The 27,681-nt window shown below is 39.7% G+C and overlaps 1 protein-coding gene across 3 annotated transcripts in view; it reads left to right on the plus strand.

Annotated features, from left to right (window-relative positions):
• The window catches only part of LOC143101384 (tumor necrosis factor receptor superfamily member 14-like), a 147,428-nt gene extending 120,472 nt beyond the window's left edge, over positions 1-26,956 (plus strand). The window contains exons 1-7 of one of the 3 annotated variants that reach the window (XM_076264691.1): positions 7,792-8,101; positions 18,510-18,714; positions 18,803-18,928; positions 19,053-19,208; positions 19,356-19,443; positions 19,539-20,450; positions 24,020-26,956. In XM_076264691.1, the coding sequence (XP_076120806.1) occupies positions 18,531-18,714; positions 18,803-18,928; positions 19,053-19,208; positions 19,356-19,443; positions 19,539-19,773 (789 nt within the window). In that variant the 5' untranslated portion in view covers positions 7,792-8,101; positions 18,510-18,530 and the 3' untranslated portion in view covers positions 19,774-20,450; positions 24,020-26,956. Of the gene's footprint in view, positions 1-7,791; positions 8,102-18,509; positions 18,715-18,802; positions 18,929-19,052; positions 19,209-19,355; positions 19,444-19,538; positions 20,451-24,019 lie in introns of those variants that run through there. The other 2 variants (XM_076264693.1, XM_076264692.1) reach the window with 2 other exon arrangements.
• Positions 26,957-27,681: the final 725 nt, after the last annotated feature.

Consider the following 27,681-nt stretch of genomic DNA (forward strand, 5'->3'; position numbering starts at 1 on the left):
ACACACACACACTATATATATATATGTATATACTGTTTGTGTACATTTAGTGTACACTACGCATGCACACACACACACGCACTCATGAACACACACAAACACACACATAAAGATACATGCACACACATAAATCAAGTGAGTGGATGTGTGTGTGCCCTCGGATGCATGAACCAGTGCTTGTGGTGTTTGATTGGCTGCCACCAGACAGTAGGTACAGGAGGGAGAGCAGTGTGGGTTGCAGCCCTCAGACTGCTGCCGCTATTTTGGTCTGAATGATTCACACCTGTGAATCAGCGCCATGTTTTTCACCTCAACATCATGTTTTCCACCTGCATACCAAAGGTGCTCTTGCACAGTGTGTGTGTGTGTGTTTACACTTTCCCGCCGTTAGGGGAGGTCAAAGGACATAGATGACAACCCCACCCTCATCTTCATACCTGTAGAAAGGAATGTACAGTAAGATGAGATGGATGCCAAAAGCTGTCCTGTTCCTCAGCCATGTTGGAGAATAAGGTTAACAGTTGTCTCCTTTTATGAAATATAATAATAATAATACCTTCAACTTATATAGCGCCTTTCATGGTACCCAAGGTCGCTTTACAACACATGGATGGGGGGACCTCACTAGTAACTACCACCCACCTGGGTGATGCACAGCAGCCATTATGCGCCAGAACACTCACCACACACCAGCTTGAGGTGGAGAGTGAGGGAGTGAATGAGCCAATTACAGTGGGGGATGGGGGGCCAGATTGAATTGGGAATTTAGCCAGGACACCGGGGAACCCCCTACTCTTTACGATAAGTGCCATGGGATCTTTAATGACCACAGTGAGTCAGGACCTCGGTTTAACGTCTCATCCAAAGGACGGCATCTCCTACAGTGCAGTGTCCCCGTCACAGCACTGGGGCATTGGGATTGATCTTTTTTTTTGGCCAGAGGGAAGAGTGCCACCTACTGACCACCCACCAACACCACTTCCAGCAGCAACCTAGTTTTCCAAGGAGGTCTCCCATCCAAGTACTAACCAGGCCCACACCTGCTTAGCTTCAGTAATTCAGCTAAGACAAGGTATCCATTGGTCTGGCTGCTGGCTGCAGTGTGTGCTGCATAATGACTTTATGGCTTCATAAACTTCATATTTATGTATCAGTGATACTTTACTCATAACAATTGAAATAATATGATAATTACATTTTTATCAGTTTTAGTGAATGTGGTCACCGTCACCTAATGTTATTGCTTTTGGTCTGAACCTGCTTGCGCATCAGTGTGTGTGTGTGTGTGTGTGTGTGTGTGTGTGTGTGTGTGCAGGCTTGTCATTAGGAAAGGCTTCTGTTAGAGTCACATAAAGGAACTTAACATGTGAATAGACACTTGATCTACTCTTGATGTCTCGACTGCCAGCTCGGTTGATAGTAAGTACCGCATGCACTTACAGTAATTACAAGGGAGGGCACTGGTGTTGTAAATAACTCTTTCATCATCGGGTGTTGCTAATACACCACATCCATATGGACAGAGAGATTAGCCAACTGTAGCCACATTTTGTAATGTGTACAGTAGAAATGTCCCCTCCTCCCTGAAGCATCTCCCACATGGTGCTTTCACAACACTTCAGCAGTCATGTGACTTCCCTGGCCATTTACTGCGTGTTTTGTCCCTTTTTTCTTCCTTTCATTAGCCTGCTTCAGATATGAGTTGTTGTCAAACAACCTGCAGACTGGGATTGAGAGAATGTTGAAAGTGCACAAGCGCAGAAGAGTTTAAGGGTTTTTCAGGGTTGTCTTACTGGTCACATGAGGCAAGCACTGTTAAGAGAATCAGAGAGAGCTTTGTGTTCAGAGGTCAGGAGAAAACACGGCCAGCTCAGTACACTCGAACAATTGCCACAGCAACAGTTAGCATTACAGTTGTTGTTGGTAATGTGTAGAAATGTCACCTCCTCCCTGAAGCATCTACCACATGTTGCTTTCACAACACTTTCACCAGGTTTAAGGTCATGTGACTTCTCTGGCAATCTACAGCATGTTTTTGTCCCTTTTTACTTACGATGAGTAACATCTGAATACTTTGAATTACATTAGCACTGTCTTAGATTGTATTAGCTCTGGATGAAACAGACTCACAGCCAATGGCAATGTGTTCTTGCATTCTTGTTCTTGGCAGATTGAATACAGACAGCACACAACCCTGCACACAAGGCCCTATCTTATACATGTTAGATACATTACATTAGATTACAAGTACAGAAACAACAAAATGCAGTTTGTGTCTAACCAGAAGTGCAAAAAAGCAGAAAAGTGCAATGTGATATACAAAGAAGGTGGTGCATAGACAGGACAAAAGATATACAGTTGTGCTCATAAGTTTACATACCCTGTACATACACATGCTAAAGCTGACTAAAAAGAGTGTAGCAGCCCTTGGATCCAAAAAGAGAGTCTCGACTGATGCATAAGGTGTTCTTTATTTAGTTCGCCAAACCAGCATTCGTTCAACTTTTAATCCATCATCGTCACCTTAGCACCGTGAAAACTGTATTGAAAACATACATACAAACATCACACACTTGCTTTCACGGCTACAAAACATCATTACGTGAACAAACATTTAGAGCGACACATTAATTACACAGCAAAATAGACCATACATATGTGCAAACATTTCCTAAATAACCATGAATGAAACGTACCTCGCTGTGCTCACCAAGGAATGCAAAATATATGATAGTCCTTTCTTCCGTCATGAAACGGGCGTCAAGTCATTTAAGTTCATGAGTGAAACGAAATCTGATAAAATCCTGTAGGCCCAAACACAGCTGCGTACTACTCACACCCGCCAGCTACCATTTAAAAGCTCATCTTCCCTTGTGCAAACTACGGTGCCACCAAAGGGACAAATCTCAACATTACAGGTGCACAGAATTTCCGGTCAATCACATACAAATAACATTAAAGGCACATACGAAATATAGAATTAATTTAGATTAAGTTACACACATTTACAAACATATTTTACTAATAAACCAACCCATACTTATTTCATTAGATCAACAGCAGATATTAAAACTCCAAAGTGGTCCTTTACACTCCCACCAATCATGCTATGATTACACCACTAAATAAATCATACATGATTAAGATCTTCTAGACCACTTACTATCCCCATATTGGACAATTGTGCAAATAAGCATAGAGTTATGTTAATATGACTGTTTATGTGTGTATGTTTGTTTGTGCATGTATGTATGTGAACGTATACTTTATAACTATTCACTTTCAAGAAGCAGCACCAACTTTGAATGGGTCTCTCTATAACAGAAGGTTTAGATGGAAACTGATGCTTTCCTGATTTCTGTTCTCCAACTCGTAATTTTACTCTTCACAAAGAGGAATAAAAAAAATCTTCTTTTGGAAATTGATCTAATGCCTTAATTAAAACAAATAGGAAATAGCCAACCTTTAATGACACCAATTTTCTTTGTGAATAAATAATGTATTGTAAATAAATAAATGTTCTTCCATAAAATACAGGGGCTCATAAGTGTACATACCCCTATGTTAAATTCCCATAGAGACAGGCAGATTTCTATTTTTAAAAGCCAGTTATTTCATGGATCCAGGATACTATGCATCCTGATAAATTTCCCTTGGTCTTTGTCCTGTTCACACTTGCTGACAAAATCTATTTAGAACTACTTCTTGATTTAAAATAGCCCCACATCATCACATACCCAAAATCTATTTAGAACTACTTCTGGATTTAAAATAGCCCCACATCATCACATACCCTTCACCATAACTAGAGATTGGCATGGTTTTATTTCAGTTAGCCTAATAGCTGGTTTGATTTGCATTGAGAGATGGTCTTATGGATAGTACCCCATGCCAATAGTAGAACAATATAGATATATGCAGTGTATTAACAGAATATATTACAGAAAAACTGAATAAATATGGATATTTAGTATGAACCTGAATTTGTTCAGAGCTGAAAATGCAGCTGTGTTTGAGTTCGACAGAGGACAGATGTAGGGTGCTAGTGACAAAATATTAGCCTTTAGTGTGATGCAATGTCTTTGTAAATTACTTTTAATTACAAAGTGTTTCATTCATCCTGGTTTTCCCCAACAAAAACGCTGTTGCTAAAAGGTAGACATTTAGATTTCGCCATCCCGTCTGTTGTAAAAGATATTGACAGTGCAATAACTTTAAAAAAAAACGACCAGAAAACAATGTTAAGGCAATTGTGAAGGTTAAATTCAGGTGTTCTTCCTACAGGATTCACCCCCTGTACCAGTTGAAACACGCCTCATAATCACATCCCAATGGAGCAGTATCAGACTCATATTCTGACTAGAATGGAGTATGACGACCTCAGGCTAATGGCATAATTTACATATAGGCTATTGAATTATAAAAGTTGCGCTGAATTGTGTTTAATCTCCAATGGAATACTGAGGGGATAGGCTACCCTGTGATGATGCCAAAAATGAGCTAAGGAATATCTGATAACTATGATAGGTGTACTATTATAGTATTCTATCTTCGTATGGCGTATTAATTGGAAAGACCAAAAATAAACTGGATTAATTAACTGACAACACGGCAAGTTTTAATACATAGGGAGTTTGTTTTGTCTGCCTTGCTTCATACTGTATATGTTGATAATGCATTGAATAATAATGTGAAACCTCTCTGAAATCCAAATATCAATTCAACACAACACGTTACTTTAATAATACAACAACATATTTATACTGTTTTGGTCACCCTGCCTTGACGGGTTAATGTCTGATGGCTATATCGCCAATATTGCCAATGTCGCCTAGGAATTTTGGCTATAGCCTACTGTCCTACTTAGTTTTTCACAGGATGGCAGAATGTCCCATTCTTACGATGAAGGGATGTTTTTTTATTTGCTGATAGCTAGATCAGAATTTAAAGCTGGATGCATGTGGTTTATTCAAATCCAGGCCACGCCTATTTCAGAGTCCCCGCCTTGATGTAGTTACTGCTTCCTGCTCCACCGCCAAACTCGGGTCCTCAATGTTGATAAAAAAAATTGTGTTTGTGTGGATTTATTACAATAGAATAATTAAGCAATATGATGCGTATGGCAGAGGAGCCTTTAGAAGAGGGCGCTGCTTTTTCATTACACTCCTCTCCCACAAGTTCCTGTCCTGTTCACACTTGCTGACAAAATCTATTTAGAACTACTTCTTGATTCCACTCAGCAACATGTCACAAGTGGCCTTCCACTAAACCACACCCAGAGACTGTCAGACACAGAGTGTGGTTTAGTGGAAGGCCACCTCTGGCAGCAAAGTCTGATAAACAGTAATGTCATGCAGATACATGTGACATGTTGCTGAGTGGAATCAGGAAGTAGGTCTAAATAGATCACTCTCTCCGTTATTATAAGCACTGAATTGTGTATGAATTATATGTAACATGTAGAATGTGCATGTGTTGTCTATGCCTTTTATGGGGTCAAAGTGTTGTGTGCACTATATATTGTTGTATTACAGTGTGTGTTTCTTTAGTCCCCTGTAATAAAACAATTTATGGCCATACTAAAGGCAGTGTCACTCGATGATAAGAAGGATGAATTGTTGTAAATTCACTTCTAATTCCATTATATAACCTAAACACCTCAGTGACAATGTATGAATCTGCTTTTAACCCTGACATGCAATACACAGTTTGTAAAACAATTCTTCTCATCGGTTCTCTATGAGACCGAACAATGACCGTCACCACGGTCTTACTATGAATGATATCATCCTTCTACCTATCTCGAGACCATTATACCAATAAAGTCATGTGACTGACCTGGAGGCAATATAGTGCATCTGTGAATATGCCTCAGCCTCTTGCCTGGAATGCCTCTGGAATGCCTCAGGAACGCCTCAGGAATGCCTTAGGAACGACTCAGGAATGCCTCTGGAATGCCTCAGGAACGCCTCAGGAATGCCTTAGGAACGACTCAGGAACGGCTCAGGAATGCCTATGGAACGCCTCAGGAATGCCTAAGGAACGTCTTGGTGGACGTACGAGCTTCAACATAAGCTTTCATTGCCCTAACTTAGCAGAGTGCATGAAGAGCCACTCCTGCTTAGCAAGCTGGCTCAGGCAGTGTCACTCAATGACATGAAAAGGTTACATATTGTTGTCATCTTACTATAGATTATACATACAATTATACAATTTATTGTGCTTATAGAGCGCCAAAACATTACACATGTATCATGGCGCTTTACAGAATGTAGGCAATCAGAGAAAAATGATATGATATGATAGTCAGGTGTGAAGAATAGGACATGGTGTTTAAAGGACCTGAGGTGAAAGTTACAAGAGGTGGGATGATTACAGTACGTATCCGGTATGATAATGCATTAATCATGATTTAGTGACAGAAAGTGCAAATAGTCCGGCGTTGGAATTGTCCAGGGGAAGGGAGTTGTCAAGGGGCATGTGGTGGGTCGGCAGACGGGCCAGGAATCCGGGCAGAGTTGTCATAGGCAGGTGATGGGGCTGTACGGGCCAGGAATCTCAAAATTGTAAATATAATGGCATACATTATATAGCCTTAACACCTCAGTTACAAAATAACTAATAGAGTAGGCCTATGTACATTTGTCTCTCTTCTATTTACTCTGTTGAAGAAGATTTATGGGTTGATAAAGTTTCAACCTCAAGTGACTTTTGGAACCAAATGAGTGATCGAGTGAAAGTAGGCCTTCCTTTCTTGTTATACATGATTTGTTGACAGACTCCCTGACTAAAGAACTCACTTCACTTTTACTCACAACAGTCTTGACAATCTGCCACTGATAATCAGGCCATTCAACCTTGACACCTTGCGTGAAACACTGTTCATTAATCATTTTCCAAAAGTATATCACTTTCTAAATATTATATCACATTTAACTTATGAATCTGTTTTTAACCCTGGAGCATGTCATACACAGATTGTAAAAAAAAACATTCACTTTAGTGCACACGTGATGAATCCCCTGCAGTCCCACTACAAACCTGCAGGGGGCCAAAGACTACTAATATTTAACTCCTAAAGTAGCCTACATGGAAGTTTGTACAGGGTTCCCACTCCAAGTGAAATGTAAAATACCATGACCTTTCCCTGACAAAACCCCCCTGAATTTCCATGACCTATATAATGAAGGGTACTATATACCAACCAAATACTTCATAACAGTCACGTAGCATTCAAGAATCTTTTATTTTTTAGAACGAGAGATGAATAAATGGACATTATATAAAAAAGTTGGGCTAACCACAACTACTCACACAAGCAGTAAAGCTAATAACCAGATATACACCAATTCTGAGTGGATATATGTGTGAATGTATTTGCCAAGTACATTTTAAAACTGCTACAACAAAATTCCCTGATATTCCATGACTTTGTCCCCAAAATTATAAAATTCATTGACTATCCATGTCTGGAATAGACTTTCCAAAATTCCATGATATTCCAGAAATCCCATGACCTGTGGGAACCCTGTTTGTAGGTGTGTACATACTGTATAAATCTAAAGAAATGTTGAGGAAAGTCAATGCAGCAATGTTTGCAGCAATAGTTCCATCATCTGACTAGGGGAGGCAGCAGAGTGCATTACAAAAGCCTGACAACAAAAACCATCATGGATTATGTAATCCTAGACAGCGTATTACGTTATGTCAGCTGTCTAGCGCCACACCCAGTCGCAGCCTAGATACCGCCTGAGGTGACAGCAGTTTATGACGTTTTAGCCGTGAGAGCCATCCAGTCGAATCAACATGACAGGTTAACATTCAATGGGTAGATTCAAATGAATCGACATACTACAGGACCTGGAGTCCTTATCACCGTTTGCAAACCTAGATTAGGCTATTTAGGATAGTAAACCACAGTTGAAGAACACAGTTCCTAAACTTGATTTCTTGTTTTAAGCAATAACTGGATAACTGAAAATGTAGCTTTCCTGTGTGCACAGTCTGTTTCATTTTGGTAATTACAGGAGAAATAACACAATGGAGCTCCGAGGGGTGCTAAAATACAGGAGAAATCCAGGAAAAACAGGAGTGTTGGCAGGTATGTTGAACCGTTTGTGTAAACCATACCACCATTAACATGTTGTTTTCACCTACTGCTGGGGAATATTAACCTTTACGGAGATCTTCTGTTAGGAAGTGAATATGATGTTGCTTTAGCGTAATGAACTAATGAACTTACTGCTTTTAATGTCGAGGCTAAGCATACATTACTCAACTTCAACATTTTACAAAACATACTTTGTTGACATAGCTGTACCCATGTATTTTTGTATACAATAATAAACTTTGTTTGGGGTTTAAAGGCTCTTGAGAACATAAGCTATGTAGTTTGTACTTGTATACACTTTGAGTTATAGCTTTTTAGAATTATAAATAAATAGCTACATTGTTCTCTTTTTTTAATGTCTGTCCCGGAAAATTGATAATCTTTCCCGGGACACTAAATGTCCCGTTTTTTGGTTCAAACCCTGATAGCACAGGGGCGTTGAATCCACGTTGAATCAACCTCCGCCGCTTCAAACAAACGTGGATTCAACGCCCCTCAACGCCCCTTTGCTATCTGGGAAGGCACTTTTTTTTTAAAGTAGGGGAGCGCGGGGCACAAAGTAACGCGGGGTTAAATGTAACACAGACTTTTCCCCTATTTGCAGGGGGTTGATCGAGGCATGCTATTGGTCAGTTAATCACATTACTATGAGACGGTGTTCCACAAATTTTCAGTCAGTATGGACGTGTTTCCACGTAGATCTGCAGCAAAACGCCTTTTGAAGACATCAACTTAAATGTCTAGGTGGTACTTGTCTTAACATTACTGAGTTGTGGGTGCAGCTCACTGACTTCAATCTTCTATCATGTTAATAACCGTCTTGTAGGCTAAAAATGAACACCGTTTTGAAACATATAGCCAACTCATAGCAGGAGCTAGCTTATCTTATAACAAACGTGACCCAGCGGGGTTAGTTGTAACGCGCTGTTACAACTAAGCCACTCATACTGTACAATGATGTTGCAATACAAAAATATGCGCGTATTAGTGTTAGTTTAGTTAGTTTTTGTGATGTTTTGCATTTTGCCTCATGTGTTTTCAGGTTTGAGGGCTTTTCTTGGCAGGATTGACCTTGGTTAGACTCTTTGCTTCCATTGGCGCATATTTCTCATGTTATTTCTCCGTATAGAAAATAAAGTCAATTTTCGACACACGTCTGTTGTTAGTTCAGGACTTATGTATCATAAATAGTCAGATCCTATTCTATCATACACATTCAGATACATTTATTGAATTCATTTAATTAAAAACAGCCGTTGGGATGAGTGTTACAACTAACCCCGCATATGGGGCAGGTTGTAACATTTCACCTATCGCCACTCTCGGTGGAATTGTAAAAGAACAGTAGCTCCTACAAACAAACTTCCAGTGCATATGTGTAACAGAGATATGCATGTTGCTTGTTAAAAAGTATAACTAGTGAAACTCAAATGATTTTAGAATTATTTAGCCATAACCAAAAAGTGTTACTTTGTGCCCCGCGCTCCCCTATTCCCTAGTTTCACTTTCAATAAAACCTATGTTCCGCTCCTGAAATCCTACTATTTTTCTTAAGTTATCTTGATTGTATCCTGCTGTCGGAGGCAGGCATGCGCTTATTTGATTGGTTGTAATGCAGACCTGCGAAACAAAAGTTTTCCTTAACCATCAGCATCACCTAACAACTATACCGGCCGCGCGCAGCAAGCGTGTCTAAGAGAGTGCGTGCGGGTAGGCAACAGATTGGAGAGGGTAGCCTATAGTAAAAAAAAAAAAAAGAAATTTCGGTTCGATTTGGTTTGATAAAATGGGGCGCGAGACGGAGGAGGATATAGGCAATACAATCAAAGTCAGGGCCAGCGGCGAAGAAAAAGAGATAGGCTACACAGTAGGCCTACACAATGCCGACAGGGTGAAAATGGGTAACTTTTCGGAGTGGGTAGCAGGGCCGTAGTCACCATAGACTTTGGGGGGGACGTGTCCCCCCCAATATTCAGACGTGACCAAAATGTCCCCCCCAATATTCGGACATAGAAAAATAAATAAATAAAAAAACCGCTATAGGCTATTACAGGAAACCAACAAGTCCCACCGTGGTAAAGTTGGTTTTATATTGGACGTTGGATATTCGACACATTCGAAAAATCTATTTAGCACTGACTACGAGGGTCGAGTTTCTGTCAAACCAACTTTAATGTGTTTAAACAAGGCCTGCCTATATTACACAAAGCTTCTTTTGTCCAAAAACCCATGTTTTGATTTTATGAATTTTTTACGCTGATAAAAGATTTCAATCTATTATGCGGCTTCACCTTTTGACTTACCCATACTAAAACACATCTCCTGAACTCGGCTTACTGCCCTTTCTGGTACACAAAGCTTCTTTTTCCCTAAAACCTACTCTTTGATTTTATACAATTTTTAATGTTAAATGTTTCAAATCTATTATGCGGCTTGCCCTTTTGACCTACCCATGTCAAAACACATCTGGTGAACTCGGATTACTGCTCTATATAGTACACAAAGCTTCTTTTTCCCAAAAATCCATTCTTTGATTTTATAAATATTTTTTAATGTAAAAAAATGCTTTAAATGCTTTAAATCTATTATGCGAATCGACCTTTTGACCTACCCATGTCAAAACACATCTGTTGCACTCAGCTAACTGCCCTACATAATACACAAAGCTTCTTTTTTCCAAAAACTCACTCTTTGATTTTATATTAATTTTTTACTATTCAAAAATGCTATAAATCTATTATGCGAATTGACCTTTTGACCAACCCATGTCAAAACACATCTGCTGCACTCAGTTAACTGCCCTACATAGTACACAAAGCTTCTTTTTTTCAAAAACTTACTCTTTGATTTTATATAAATTTTTTACTATTTAAAAATGCTATAAATCTATTATGCGGCTTCCCCTTTCGACCTACCCATGTCAAAACACATCTGCTGCACTCAGCTAACTGCCCTACATAGTACACAAAGCTTTTTTTTTTCAAAAACGCACTCTTTGATTTTATATAAATTTTTTACTATTCAAAAATGCTATAAATCTATTATGTGCCTTCCCCTTTCGACTTACCCATATCAAAACACATCTGCTGCACTCGGCTAACTGCCCTACATAGTACACAAAGCTTCTTTTTTTCAAAAACGCACTCTTTGATTTTATATTAATTTTTTACTATTCAAAAATGCTATAAATCTATTATGCGACCTGACCTTTTGACCTACCCATGTCAAAACACATCTGCTGCACTCAGCTAACTGCCCTACATAGTACACAAAGCTTATTTTTTTCCAAAGCCCACTCTTTGATTTTATAGATGTTTTATTATCAAAAAATGCTATAAATCTATATTATACATTTATTGAAAATTTAAAAAATCCAGTTGATTTACACAGCCAAATGGAACTTTGGATGGAAAACAAAATATAGTTAACTTAATAAATATAAATGATGTATGTCTACCTACAAAGAGGTAGCTTGTTTTTTTGCATTTTTGAATAGTAAAAAATTTATATAAAATCAAAGAGTGAGTTTTTGGAAAAAAGAAGCTTTGTGTACTATGTAGGGCAGTTAGCTGAGTGCAGCAGATGTGTTTTGACATGGGTAGGTCAAAAGGTCGATTCGCATAATAGATTTATAGCATTTTTATAAAGTAAAAAAATAATATAAAATCAAAGAGTGCATTTTTGGAAAAAAGAAGCTTTGTGTACTATGTAGGGCAGTTAGCCGAGTGCAGCAGATGTGTTTTGACATGGGTAGGTCAAAAGGTCAAGCCGCATAATAGATTTATAGCATTTTTGAATAATAAAAAATTAATATAAAATCAAAGAGTACGTTTTTGGACAAAATAAGCTTTGTGTATTATGTAGGGCAGTTAGCTGAGTGCAGCAGATGTGTTTTGACATGGGTAGGTCAAAAGGTGAAGGCACATAATAGATTTATAGCATTTTTGAATAGTAAAAAAATAATATAAAATCAAAGAGTGCATTTTTGGAAAAAAGAAGCTTTGTGTACTATGTAGGGCAGTTAGCCGAGTGCAGCAGATGTGTTTTGACATGGGTAGGTCAAAAGGTCAAGCCGCATAATAGATTTATAGCATTTTTGAATAATAAAAAATTAATATAAAATCAAAGAGTAAGTTTTTGGACAAAATAAGCTTTGTGTATTATGTAGGGCAGTTAGCTGAGTGCAGCAGATGTGTTTTTACATGGGTAGGTCAAAAGGTCGATTCGCATAATAGATTTATAGCATTTTTATAAAGTAAAAAATTAATATAAAATCAAAGAGTGAGTTTTTGGAAAAAATAAGCTTTGTGTACTATGAAGGCCAGTTAGCTGATTGCAACAGATGTGTTTTGACATGTGTAGGTCAAAAGGTCAAGCCGCATAATAGATTTATAGCATTTTTGAATAGTAAAAAATTAATATAAAATCAAAGAGTGAGTTTTTGGAAAAAAGAAGCTTTGTGTATTATGTAGGGCAGTTAGCTGAGTGCAACAGATGTGTTTTGACATGGTTAGGTCAAAAGGTCAAGCCGCATAATAGATTTAAAGCATTTAAAGCATTTTTTTTACATTAAAAAATATTTATAAAATCAAAGAATGGATTTTTGGGAAAAAGAAGCTTTGTGTACTATATAGAGCAGTAATCCGAGTTCACCAGATGTGTTTTGACATGGGTAGGTCAAAAGGGCAAGCCGCATAATAGATTTGAAACATTTAACATTAAAAATTGTATAAAATCAAAGAGTAAGTTTTAGGGAAAAAGAAGCTTTGTGTACTAGAAAGGGCAGTAAGCCGAGTTCAGGAGATGTGTTTTAGTATGGGTAAGTCAAAAGGTGAAGCCGCATAATAGATTGAAATCTTTTATCAGCGTAAAAAATTCATAAAATCAAAACATGGGTTTTTGGACAAAAGAAGCTTTGTGTAATATAGGCAGGCCTTGTTTAAACACATTCAAGTTGGTTTGACACAAACTCGACCCTCGTAGTCAGTGCTAAATAGATTTTTCGAATGTGTCGAATATCCAACGTCCAATATAAAACCAACTTTACCACGGTACAAGACCCGCCATCTGAAATGCAATCAAACGTAAATAACGCACAAATTAGTGACCTGTTGATGGTTTCAGAGAGAGTAGCCTACACTGTGAGTGGTTTGTCCTGGAGGTTTTGCATTTATCGTTTAAGGCGTGCGCTATCAAAAGCTTCCTGCACCCTGCTGCGGTGCAGGCTGTCAACAATATCGCAAAAGATACCGGTACAATTGTCACAAAACTTGTTGGAAAGGTGTAGCACTGTCTAAGGAAACCCCATTCATTTTTGAAGCTGATCAGACTCAAAGGGAACTTTGAAGCAATTCCATATTGTAGCCTATTTTCTCGCAATGATAGCGAAAGTGAAAAAGCGAAAGTGTCCTTTTATTTGAATTTGTGCATGCCTGTGTTATTCATTTCTTTTACATGTCTTACAACATAAATAATGCATTAATATGCTAGTAGTAATGTCAGAAATGAACCGGTTTATAAGTTACATTTAGATGCGCGCTCAATCGCGCATCCATGCAGGCAAAACGTAGCACTCAAATGTGGCGACGGCACAAAAGTTGAAAAAACTTTTACAATGGCGGTGATAGCCTACAGTTAATGTGAATCGCGGACAATAACCAAAGAAAGGAATTTCCACCTCCATTCACCAAATAAAGGCTGTGTTTCTACATGTTAACACAAAACGTAATTTCTGTCAGAAACCAGCCTATAATGCATAGGGTAACTTGAGGTGAGTCAGACAGAAGAGGGACCTGACTTAGTAGGCTAGCCTATCTTGAATCCCATCCCCTTCAAACTACCTTAAAATTGTGTGATTAGCTGCCAGAATAATAAAATCAAAATACAAAATATGATTGGGCTATAGGTCCAAACCTATGAGTAAGCATTCAGTGTAATATAGAGATTATCAAAGATACTCTAGTTTGTATTTTCTTTTAAAATATACATTTTGGACAAATGGAGTCATACCACAGGTCTATATCCAGGGATGGATTATTGAATGGACCTACTGGGCCCAAGAGCTCAGGGGGCCCTGAAGCCTAAGTGAAGTTGCTTCTCCGCCCTTCTCTTCTATTTCCACAAAACTCACAAGTCGTCATAATTATAAAGGGTCATTTTTATAAGTCTTCCGGGGAAGTATGCCCCCGGGCGCCCCTATCTTAACAGGGGAGGTTTTTTTTTGCATCTATGCCCAGAGGTTCATAATCCATCCGTGCCTATGTCCCTCAAAAGCTTGGTATATCCTAATTGACTGACTTAACTAATGACTTGTTTGTGATTTTAATAATATTTTTGCATGGCAGGAAATGTGAATTCTGTTATTGAAATTCACACCGCACCACAGATTTGGTCCCCCCCAATGTTGACATCATGGCTACGGCCTTGGTGGGTAGGCTAACAACTTAATATTATTCATAGTATTGTTAATATTTATGGATTAGCCTTATATCTTAAAAGAGCTGGTGAAAGGGCATTATATAGAACTGTTTAGACTCAGCAACTTTAAAGTGACAATAAATGCACCATTTATAGGACCCATGCGCAAGACTCTTTCTGACAGAAAACACACTTTAATGAACTACAGACTTGACAATCCGACCAGGAACAGAGAAACAGGAGGGTAGAAATACACATAGGCCTACCAATTAACAGAAAGACAGAGGACTGGACGAAACCAATGAGACAATAACAGGGAACAGGTGAGGAAGCAGAAATGGAGGGAAAACTAACAAGGAAGCACAGACCAAATAAGGAGATGGGGCGGAGACAAAGACAGGTGACAGGCAGGTAACACAAAGCACATGGGGAACAGGCAAAAACAAACACAGGACAATACACAAAATGGCCACCAGGGTGGCACAAAATCAACAGTCCTGGGCCCACTTCCCCGAAAGCATCTTAAGCCTAAGAGCGTCGTAAAGTCCCTCTTACGAACGTCTTAAGATTTGCCGACTGTTTCCCGAAACCATCGTAGCTTAAGAGCGTCGTGAAAACACTCGTAGATCTACGAGTGCTCCAGAGTACTCGTTACCGGCTAAGAGCGTCTTAACAGTACTTCTCACTGAGGTCACCAACAGGACATACAGAGGAATTACAACTTAGAATACATAATCCAATTTACGTTCCCATTCTTTATTGTGTTTACCTGTGATGAATCAGATTTTAGCGTGCAAAATAGCCTACATTTAATGGTCATAATAATGTGATGAAAAGCGGACAAAAATGCAATCAAGTTATGAAACGAGACGTTACCAGAATAGTTTGACATTATCTTTGCTAAGTGAATATTTTATTAGGCCTATGAGGTAAAAAGCAGAGAAAGCAACATGTGGTTTAGTCTGTAGCCTACTGCATCAAAAACTAAGCCTACACATTTCCTCTCTTTCTTACTCGACTTCTTTCTTATCTTCAAACGTGAACACCGCGAAAAATTATTGCATGGTGCAACAATCTAATCTTAAAATAATTACAATTATTTATGTCTCTGTGTGGTATATAACCTACTTGGGATGCTTACATGCAGATGTCAAATGTTTCTATTTTCGTATTGATGTGAATGAATGTGTAGATCCGAAGTTTAAATGGTAGGCCTATAGCTGTGACGTGCAGTCACCTGACATCACCGTCAAATCAGAGGATATTTCAGAACTATTAACGTGGACAGCTCCCCTTAAGAGCATCTTAAGAGCAGTGCACGCGCGTTCACGCTACGAGCATGTTCGGGAAACAGTCGGAAAAACCAAACGAATGATCGTAAGATGAATCGTAGAAAACCCTCTTAAGAGCGTGTCTCCGTCGTTATCGGGGAAGTGGGCCCAGGCCAGATCCTGACAATGTATAGTTAAACAGTATAACATTTGCAGCATTTGTTAATAAATTATTATTTAGAACCATTAATAGGCCTAGTATAATTAAAGGCATTTAACATTAATCAAAATCAGCAATGAATGTCCCAGATTTTCACAAATCAAATGTGGCAACCCTATACACAACATAGGTCTAAGCCTATGCCATTCATTTATATTTCTAAAACATCAGTTAACTACTTTCTCTGATGGCTCTGTGCACTTGCAGTGGCTGGGAAGTGAAAATGGGTATACCCTTGTAGTCTAATATAATTTCCTGGAGAGGTACAGATGCAGAGACAAGACTGGGAAGTAAGACGACGCTTCAAAAGCTTCAAAGGTGGCCTTTGCATGTATCAAACTCATGCTTGACGTTTTAGTGTATCAAAATTGAAAATAACTTCTAAAGAAAGAGAACAGTCATACATTCCTACATTCAAGGCTGAAAAGTTCTTATCAGGACAGCATATTCTCAGGCACTTGAGTGTGTGTGTGTGTGTGTGTGTGTTGAAATAGCCTAAGGCTGCACAATTATCACAATCAGAATTTAAACCAGTGCAATTATCTAATGGCAAAGGCAACAATTAGCCTGGTCTTCAACCAACCCAAAAGGGCTCATGTTACCCCGCTGCTTACTCAGCTAAACTAGCTACCTATGGCCGACAGGGGCGTATCAAGCTTTTTAAAAGTGTGGGGGTTGTGGGATAGGAAAATGAAACAATCTTGGCAAATTATAAATAACTCCCTACAGGGACGTTGTAAGTATTTTCTGAGAAGGGTGCGGAGTATATTGGTGTCCGGCAGTTTCTACCCCGAAAAAAATTGAAATTCTGATTGCTAAACACACCATTTTAATGCAGTTTGGGAGGGACAGAAGAAGCAGCACCCCTCATATGTGTGACTCATGTGACATGTAGGCCTACATGATCTACCTATCACTTCACTATTTGACACTACCCTACATGGAGACATATCTCATGTTATAAATCAAGAAATAATTTCAGAAATTATGTTTTGTGCATATGGGTTAGCAGGCTACAATAAATTGCCCTAACAGACAGCAGCCTAATTTCGAGGTATCACTAATACCTAAATACATGTAAAGGACAGAATAGTGACAGAACTGTAAGCTCAAATTCAAAAACGTTTGAAGTCTACCCAAACATATGCAAAGGGAATATAAATAAATTGTGTTGCATATAGCCAGCTTAATTAATGTCAATTTAAAGATTATGATTAGCAGTTTCTATGCTTTTTCCATTATAAGTTACAGGAAGCCACGTTGTTGTTTAAACTATTGTTGCTTCTAGCCCACGTTACCTCCAGTTTCACTTGCTGCAGGGACGCACACATTGCATAAGCGTTCTATTTGAGTTATAGCCTACATGCTGGAATTGAAATCTTAGTTTTCAGATATAGAACTCAAATGTGTCTTGACGCTAGGGTTGCCAACTTCCTCAACCCCAAATGAGGGACACTTCACTTCAAATGCGGGACCACCCCACCCCCCCCAAAAAAAAAAAAAAAAAAAAATTTACAAATGGTGTACTGTCACTTTAAGAGCATTGTCTACTCTACTTGATAAGAACAGATGGGAAGTGAGAAAATAACACAAAGACAATTCACTTGAGTATACAAAGTAATGCCAGAGTTACACTTCAGGAAAGTTTTACTAATTTGAATGTAGCCTCACAATATCTTGTGTATCCTATATGCACATATGTTTATAATACCCTAGCTTACGTTATAGAATGTGTAACAGAACAAATGCACCTATTTTAACTCGAATGTCACAAAAGGTGAATTGTTTTACAGTCAGATGGTCACTTTCATATTACAGTACAGTATTGCCATGGTCTGGGCCCCTTAAGATAGCCTGGTTTCACCAGAGTAAGTTACTTACTCACTTAATGAGGAGAGTCTGGGCACTGTCAATTAGAAAACGCTTCCAAGCATTGTAATGGGTGTAGACTTCTATATTAACTTTAACATCATTGGTCCAGCCTAACCAATCACATTTATCATGGATTCCTAGGGCTATATTTTAGCGATCTGAAACACCTGGTCAGAGATGCAAAGTTTAAAGGGATATTCCACCATTTGGGGAAATACACTCATTTTCCACCTCCCCTCGAGTTAAACAATTGAGTTTTACCTTTCCCCAGTTCATCCAGCCGTTCTCTGAGTCTGACAGTAACACTTTTAGCTCCAGCTCATTGAATCAGATTAGACCGTTAGCTTATAGGAGAGATACTAAAATTAGCAAGACTTATCGAAATAAGGCAGGTTTAGCGTTTAGCGAGGATGATGGAATACCCCCCTGGAACTTTATTTCATGTTGATTTGAAATGTTTCTCATCTCATCGACCAAGCCTGATCCAGCACCCCCCTATATACTCTATGTGAAGGACCTGAACCAGAAGAAATAACAAATAAAATTATAAATAAATATAAATGAACTGAAAAAAGTGCAATAAAACATAATTTAAAAGTCTTTTTTATTGTTTTGACAGCTGCGTCTATGACACTGCAGGATGAATCTGTTGCTTAGCTGTGTGAAGACCATGCTGAAGTACTATAGTTTACACCCCGAAGAGACTATGGTGAAGCTGGTGATTGTTGCAGTGCTCCTCCTCCTGACTGTGTCTGGGGTCTCTGCTGCCTGTGGCCGAGCTGAGTACCTTATAGGACAGGAGTGCTGCCCCATGTGTGACCCTGGTAAGGAGCACTCTATGACATGCCCCTCTTCAGACTTCCCTCTATGTGTGTTTGATTTGTGTTCTTATGATTTATTTACTTTTTAAAGGTTGTTATGTGCTAATACATTGCAACAGCTATGGAAGCACTGAGTGTGCTCCATGTCCATCATCCCTCTACACTGATGCACCCAATGGACTTGTGTCGTGCAGATCCTGCACAGTTTGTGACTCCAGTAAGGCGAATACATGTCTTGTTGTGGTTTGCTTTATTTGTTTATTTTTTGAGCTCATTGGGCATCAACTAATGAAATGCTTATGTTACTAACTCTGTAATCCATGTATTATGTTTTAATATAGGTAAAAATCTAAGAGTGAAGAGGGCGTGCAGCTCCACCTCAGACACACTCTGTGAGCCTCTGGAAGGTCACTACTGCACTGACCCAATCAAAGATGGCTGCAGAGGAGCTCTGGAACACACAAAGTGCTCACCAGGACAGTACATCAGACAGCCAGGTTAGGAAATCATCTGTAACAGAGAGAATAACAATGTTAGAAGTATATGTAAAAACACACACACACATGCAAAGAAAGACAGGCAGTGCATTACATATCAGCCTTTTTAAGTACCAACCTTTATCTGATTTCTGATCTCTTATGCAGGCACATCATCTTCAGATACTGTGTGTGGTGACTGTGTAGGTGACTCATACTCAGATGGATCATTCACATCCTGCAGACCACAAACACAGTGAGTTCATACACTGGACATGTTTCCAGGTTCAGATTAAACACTCAGCTGTTAGTCACGTATCTAAAGTGTACTTATTTATGTGACCTCTGTAGGTGTGAGTTGCTGAGACTTGATGTCTTGAGAAAAGGATCAACATCTTCTGACACTGAATGTGCTGAAAGAAAAAACACTGTTGCCATTGTAGTTGTTGTTATAGTTCTTATTACATGTGGGGTTCTGGTTGGCCTCTTTATATTATGGAAGAAGAAAAAACCCAAACCAACAACCCCACCAGGTAAGAGTGGTCATTTGTTTTTATCATTTACTGTAGGCGTACTGTTATCATAGTTGCCATTTTCAAGAATACTGATAAAGACAATTGCTCAGATATTTCTCTTTCTTCACATGTTTTATACTCACACATACATATCTTTTCAGTAGTATATTTAATTATTTATTGTGTTTGCATTTATTTGTTTTTGAGACAAATGTTTGGAGAAAGATCTTATTGATCAAAACTCAGATCACATTGTAACAACAGAGGTAATTGTTCATTAAAGCGTATTTCCATTTCTACCTATATTTTTTGTATTGCCTGTCTAATCATAATGTTTGATTCCTAGGTACAAGCTGAAAGCGATATTGTGATGGCAGCAGTACATGATCAGAATCAAACGAACATGTTAATTTCAAGTGAAGTCAACTCAAACAAACTCAAACTGTACTGTAAGAACGGTTTCTGATTAAATTATTATTTTTTATAATTTAGGCCTACTGTTATCATGGTTACCATTTTCAAGAATACTGATAAAAACAATTGTTCAGACATTGCACACACACACACACACACACACACACAGACACAGACAATAGTTTCAATAGTTCTGTTTTGGTGTTTATTTTAATTATTCAATTATTTTTATTGCCTGTCTGATAATACTTTTTTTCTGACTATGGATATCTGGCATGATGGCAGCAGTTACGGAGTCTAACCGGTCCAAATGAACATGCTAATTAAAGTGATGGTGAGTAGCCTACTGTTGTGCAACTCTGTCTGATAGGGATGAATAATATGCTGCAGGTAACATCCTGTGGAACAGCAGGGATCTCTGGCTTTTGATGGGAACAAGCAAGTTTCCTACTAGAAAAGAGAGAATGTTGTTATTAAGTTGCAATATGCAAACATCAATGTGAACTAGAAATGCAATTCCGAGGAATTACACGAGGGGATGCAATCTGCTGATTAGGATGTTGGTGGGGCTGTTGAGCTTGCTGCTAGCTGGTTGGTAGGGTAATTGTGATACCTGCAAAGGTGCTTTTGGAGTAACCAAATTTAAATCTTATGTGACATGGCATTCTTGAGATATAACACTCAAGGTGTTTTTGACCTTGACATTTGACCTTCATCTTTGAGTACATGAAAACACTCGTACCAAATTTGAAGCATGTACGTCAAGCCGTTCTGGAGATATAATGCTGAATGGCTGGGACTTTTATTTTGACACACAGGAAACACTTTAACAGGATGTGTAGTTCAGGTAGAGCTAGATCAAAGATTGTTAAGGCGGAGCAAGATACTTCATCAGGAGCCACTTCCGGGAACCCGGATCGCACGAGGGGGGGTCAAAATCCCCCTTTATGCAGAGCAGAGGCAGCGACTGCTCCATTGAAGTGTATGGGCATAGCTCAGAATTTTACCACATATGCTAAGGTCTTAGTTCTATAGAGTTAAGAATGTGAATTTCGGGCACGTTTTCATGATCCTCAAACCCTTGTTAACATTTCAGGTACATTTTTAGCATTTTTCAGCATTCCAGTCTGGAGAAAATCGACTTTATATCAGGTGTGCGCCGGTTATTTATGCCGCTGCTGTTGGCGGGTTGCAACGTACGCTCATCAATACGTCATCGACACGCCTCTTTATGCAGACAGGATTCGATCCCCATTTCGCGCCCATAGACATGAACTACGACGAAGTATCTTGCTCCGCCTTAACAATCTTTGGCTAGATTGTATGTTTAGAACAAAGATGGTTGATTACGAAGATACTTCCTGAGAGGCCATTTCCTGTCCCAGGAAATGTATGCAAATAGGGTAGCAGTAGTACACGCCCCGCACGAGGGGGGGGGCACTATCCCCTATTTATGCAGTGATCGGGCTCCCTTTTTAACATTGAGGTCTATGGCAGAATCCAAGAATTTCCCAGAATTTGTCAAAGCCTTATTTTTCTGAGCAATGAATGCACATTTCGGCCACGGTATCATGATCTCCAAACCCTCCTCTCCATTTCAGGAGAATGTCGTGACAGTATGACCCTCCAGTCGGGAGAAAATCAACATTAATGAAGGTGTACTGTACACCAAGTTTGTTTTGTACTCCGGCTTCTATCTGGCGTGGAACCGAGGCATTCAAACGTCAGTCATACGTCAGTGACACGCCCCTGTGCAGGCGGGAACTGAACCAGAGCCCGTCTCTGACTGAACTCCACTTTGCCCTCATAGACATAAACTAGGACGACCCATCTTGCTACGCATTCATTATCTTTGTTTAGAAGCTGAGACAGTTGGATTCCTCACAGGTGACAGCTGTGCCAGTGTTCTGATTAGCCTGGGAACTGCTCTGAGAACTACTTAACAAGCGCAGCTGGCTCTATTATGACATCACAGCCCCCATTCAGTCTATGGGGGAAAAAAAGACTTTTAATTACAAATATCTCAAAAAGTATAAACTTATCAAAAATGAAAAACGGATAGAACGGTAAAGCCTTGGAAGATCTACGGAACGGTGTTTCAACCAAATTTGTACGTTAAGCGGTTTGGGCTGAATAGCGCACACAAAAAGGTAAAAAAAAAATAATAACTAGATGTACCACAGAGCGGTACAAAATATGACCGCCGCCCAGTCCATCACATGTTTTCCACAAAAATAAGTCACGCTGAAAGGCATATATGATTCTAACTGTCTCACTGAATTGCATTATGCACACTCAATTCTCACTGGTATCTGCTAGACAACAAGTACCAAAACATGATTAGTTCATAGATTTCACATGTAAAATACATTTTATACAACCCCACCCCCATCTTGCCTGTTGATAATTCTGAGAAATTTTTGAATTATGTGCATGTGTGCGTGTACATGTTTATGTTTATGTGTGTGTGGGTGGGTGGGTGGGTGTGTGTGCGTGCATGTGCTTGTGTGTTTGCCTGTTTATGTGCCTGTGTGTGTGCATGTGCATGCATGCGTATATATGTCTGCTGTGTGAGTATGTGTCATACGTAGGATTACTGTGTATGTGTGTGCGTGTGTATCTGTTTATGCACATGTGTGCATATGGAATGGGTTTACATGACCCCTGGAGGAAAACATACGCAAAAAATTGGTCATCCTAGGCCCTACGGCTCTCAAGATATTCACAGAAAACTGTGTCTGCCCTACCCTCCTTTCGGGGTGTCCAGTCCAGCGGGGGGGCTACAGATCAAAACGAAAAACGATGGTTCCATGCTATCCATGTGGGGTTACATGCCCACCAAGTTTTGTGTACCCCGGTCTTTCAGTGTCCCGGGAATCCTTGTTGGTGTACGGTAACTAAATGTACATTTACATCGGAGGGTGTCATAATGATCCTACACTTTCAATTTCGTGCAGTTTTGACCATGTCAGCCAGAGATATTGTGATGAAAACACCTAATGTTTTGCTTTTTCATTTTTAACTAGGTGGCGCTATAAATGAAATAAGTGGTAATGGGATAGGTTGACATGCCCCCTTAAGACCAACATACAAAAAAAAGGTGGACCTCCTAGGCCCTACGGTTCTCGAGATATTCACAGAAAACTGTCTCCGGCCACCTACAGGCCAGTTGGTGTATAGTAACATAAATTAATTTATTGTGTGGCCCCCCCATGAAGGGAATTCCACGAAACTTGGCGTGCATTCAGAGGGTGTCATAATGATCCTACACTTCCAATTTCGTGCAGTTTTGACTATGTTAGGTCACAGATACCTGTGATTATAACACCTCATTTTTACTTTTTTGTGTTTAACTAGGTGGCGCTATACATGAAATGAGTGGTTATGGAATGGGTTGACATGGCCCCTTGAGATCAACATACAAAAATGGTCCTCCTAAACCCTACGGTTCTCGAGATATTCACAGAAAACTGTTTCTGCCCTACCCTCCTTTCGGGGGGTCCAGTCCAGCGGGGGGGCTACAGATCAAAACGAAAAACGATGGTTCCATGCTATCCATGTGGGGTTACATGCCCACCAAGTTTCGTGTACCCCGGTCTTTCAGTGTCCCGGGAATCCTTGACGGAAATTTGGGCATGCGAAAAAGAAAAAAAAAAAAAAAAAAAAAGACTAAACCTATATGACCGCCGCTTCGCTGCGCGGCGGTCATAATAAGTCTCCGGATTTCAATAGAGGGGATGCATCCCCTCTAATTAAACTAGTTCCCCCTTAGCACTGAATTTACCCAGTTAGTTGACAAAGAGGGGAATTGTGTTACTTTAACATCTCATCTGAGGGATGTTGACATGGTGTAGTTGGATAAGTCCAAAGAGTAATATATGATCTCATCCACTTTCTCTCCAGCTGCTTATGAACCAGACAGTATTGCAGAATGGCCTGTTGTCATCCTGGACCGACTGACCACAGTGACCTGAAGGAGCTGATGCGTCATGCCTCTCACTATGCTACCTCACCTCCCCACTGCAGAGACCTGGTCAAGCCAGAGTGGACAGCACACCATGAGAGGACACTATTTGGTGGATATGGATATTATAACTCTCAATAACTCAAGTATTTTCAAATCACGTTGTTCGCAAAACACCTGATATACCTCATGAAGAAAGGACTGCTTCCTGATAAGAGGACCGCTGTGGCCCTGCATATCTGATGGTGAACTGAGGCAACTGCCCTGGGCCCTGCATATCTGATGGTGAACTGAGGCAACTGCCCTGGGCCCTGCATATCTGATGGTGAACTGAGGCAACTGCCCTGGGCCCTGCAGGAGGATGGAGAGGCCACAGACTGTGTGATGCCCCAAGTCCATGTGTCTGAGTTCTGCAAAGCCACGCATGGAACATGTACATTTAAGATGTTCTCATGGGGCGTCATGTGAAACAGACCAAATGTGTTGGTGGGTGTTTTGTTTAGGATTTTGTTTTTCAAGGAAACTGGGTTTGGAAGGAAACTGGACACTATAAGGATTGTCAAAGTTGAGAACCCTTTCGTTTGTTGTAGATGATCTTGAAAACAAAGTGAATGCTGGGTAATCTTGAGAAGCCAGCACTAAGGGATGCAGTCAGAAGACATCTGGGACCCTTTTTTAAATCATCATTTAAAAAAGGGTCCCAGATGTCATCAATTTCAGTTTAATTTCACTGCTAGTTACGCCCCTGCTGGAAGTCGTGAGTCAATTATCCTTTTCCAGACCCACTCTCAAGTACAATTGAGAAGGTCAGCGTGCTAACCAGGCTACCATAGCAGTGTTTCCTCTATGTTGATTTGGTAGTGGCGGCCTCCCACGGTTTAATTTTCTTCCCCCACGGTATCAGAAATGGGGCAGACGTACAATAGTCGCAGTTGCCTTTCAAAATTCATTGTGCAGACCTGTTGTAGATTCTCCAAATATACAGCTGAAAATAATTAAGCCTCATTGTGTGTGAATAGAGGTGAATACATATAATTGTTTGTGTTGCAGCGAAGTGTCAGTTGTCAGTTCCGTGGGGTGGGGGGGTGGTTCGGACAGGCCTGCCCCCACTGCTTAAAAAAATCCTAGAGGAAACACTGCATAGTGCCTCCTGAAGGCTCTGATCCAGGATTCAAGATTTGTAAAATTCATTCAGTTCTGCCATTAGTCATAGATTAGTTTGTAGATGCGTCCACATAAATAGGTTTTTAGTTTAAACATTTTATTACATTTTTTTAGCCCCTGAAATGGAGTCTCTGAAATGCTTAGTTTTATTACTCTGGGGTTACGTTATAGTGCGCAGGGACAAAAAAAGATTTTTATACATAAATTTGTATGTTATTTTTTTAAAAGTATATATACGGGGCACGGGCAGCCGTGGCCTACTGGTTTAGCACTTCGGACCTGTAACCGGAGGGTTGCCGGTTCGAACCCCGACCAGTAGGCACGGCTGAAGTGCCCTTGAGCAAGGCACCTAACCCCTCACTGCTCCCCGAGTGCCGCTATTGATGCAGGCAGCTCACTGCGCCGGGATTAGGGTGTGCTTCACCTCACTGTGTGTACACGGTGTGCTGTGTTAGTTTCACTAATTCACAGATTGGGATAAATGCAGGGACCAAATTTCCCTCACGGGATCAAAACAGTATTATATACTATACTTATATATATATTTTGGGCTTTTTATGCCTTTAATGATAGGACAGTGGAGAGTGACAGGGAGTGGGAGAGAGAGTCGGGGTGGGATCCGGAAAGGACCACGGGGTGGGAATCGAGCCCGGGTCGCTGGCGTATGGTGCAGGTGCCCCAGCCATGTTATTTCATATATGGTTTTGAAATGAAAATACATTAATGTGGACATAGACAGCTTTTCTTATATTTTTGCTGAGTTTTCAACCTAGACCACAGAACAGCATAGTGCAATAACCATCAACCATCATACATCAGTAAGTGGTAAATAGTGTTGTTTATAGCGGGATGTTGTGGAAACCTCCCATAAGCAATACAGGTGGAAAGTCTTCAAAATCCAGTGGAATCTGAGCTGTCACAAAACTACAGGAGCGTCTAAACCATAATCTCACAAAACTACAGAGGCATTTTAACCATCATCTCACAAAACTACAGAGGCCTCTACACCATCATCTCACAAAAAGTGGCCTCTGTGCCTATTACCACAGAAGATGATTTAAAAACCGGTGGAAAACAGATACCATTAGTCACTCACTCCTAACAGTGTCACCTCTAGTGTCTGACCAGCCCTGTGCTATCCCTATTAGCTAAATAGAAGAGAGGATCTGAAGAATTAGCCTAAATAAATTAGAAACAAAAGAAAACACACAAGGCCACAAAGGCGAATGCACAAATGCTATGGCTGGTTAGGCTATAGTTCCAAAGCATTTATCAGCATGGATCATAAACAACCAAAAACATACCCAAAACATTCCCTACTAAAAGTTACACAAGATACCTTAATGTACTAAAAGTTACACAAGGTACCTTAATGTAGGACCACATCAGGTTCAAAGATACCTTAATGTAGGACCACATCAGGTTCAAAGATACCTTAATGTAGGACCACATCAGGTTCAAAGGAGGAAGAAGAAAAAACTGAAACCTGTTCCTTGCATGTTCACTGTGGAATTAAAGCACTGTAGCACTTTATTTTTAATATGTAACCAACACATTTAGAGATAGATAGAGAGATACTTTATTGATCCCCAAGGTATTCACTCACTGTGAGCTGACCAAGTGACATGTGTTTGATGTCAGAATAAAATGAGTTACATTATTTGTGTCCTTATTTAAAGCCACTTTAAATATAGAACATGAACATGTTAGTATATGTGCCTGGTGTGCTAATTGCTTTTTCTTTTAAAAATGAGGAAAATCAGATAAAGCCTTTATTGGAATAGATGTATCATATAATCTGTGGCCTCAAATAGCTCAGATGGTCCAACGGTCATGTTGTATAAACACTCACGCTATCTGTTGATGTATTATTGGCAGAATATGTGCAGTTGTTCGTTCTCTTTTGATCAAAGTGACTCTATAACTGTATAATGTACAGTTTGTAGTAAGACTATGAGTATGAGTATGAGAATGTTTAAATCCCATTTTATTAGAGTTTATTATAACCATCCATTACCCCATGATAGGGATGATGCTATCCAGGGTATAAAATGTCCATCCAGTCTGATTTATTTTTTTCTTTAAAAAAAAGCTACAGTACATAAAGTTCTGTCAAATTTTATATCTCAGACCAGACTGGGCCTGATTTTTGGCTCACTGAGTGGACATAATGAAATGCACACAGTGAAACTCTAAATGCTGATGTGTCTGTAAGCTTGCCGACAATGCTGACACTGTAAGCTTGAGCTGCTCTGACTAACTGTTTTGCTGATGATAGAAACAGCGGTCAGTTTGTTTTCAGTTTGTTGCAGTCAGTAGGTCAGCTGAACGGCAAATGCCAAGACGCACATTAAAAGGTGCACAGCAGGGTAGAGAAAGGTCATTGTAGAACATTTGCACAGTATCAACGGCATATAACATAACAATAAATATGTAC

Source organism: Alosa pseudoharengus, unplaced genomic scaffold, assembly GCF_046254945.1.
Source record: "Alosa pseudoharengus isolate Yale_2024_CS ecotype anadromous, Long Island Sound unplaced genomic scaffold, YU_APseudo_1.1 YU_APseudo_1.1_scf_34, whole genome shotgun sequence".
In the NCBI taxonomy this organism is placed as follows: Eukaryota; Metazoa; Chordata; class Actinopteri; order Clupeiformes; family Clupeidae; genus Alosa; species Alosa pseudoharengus.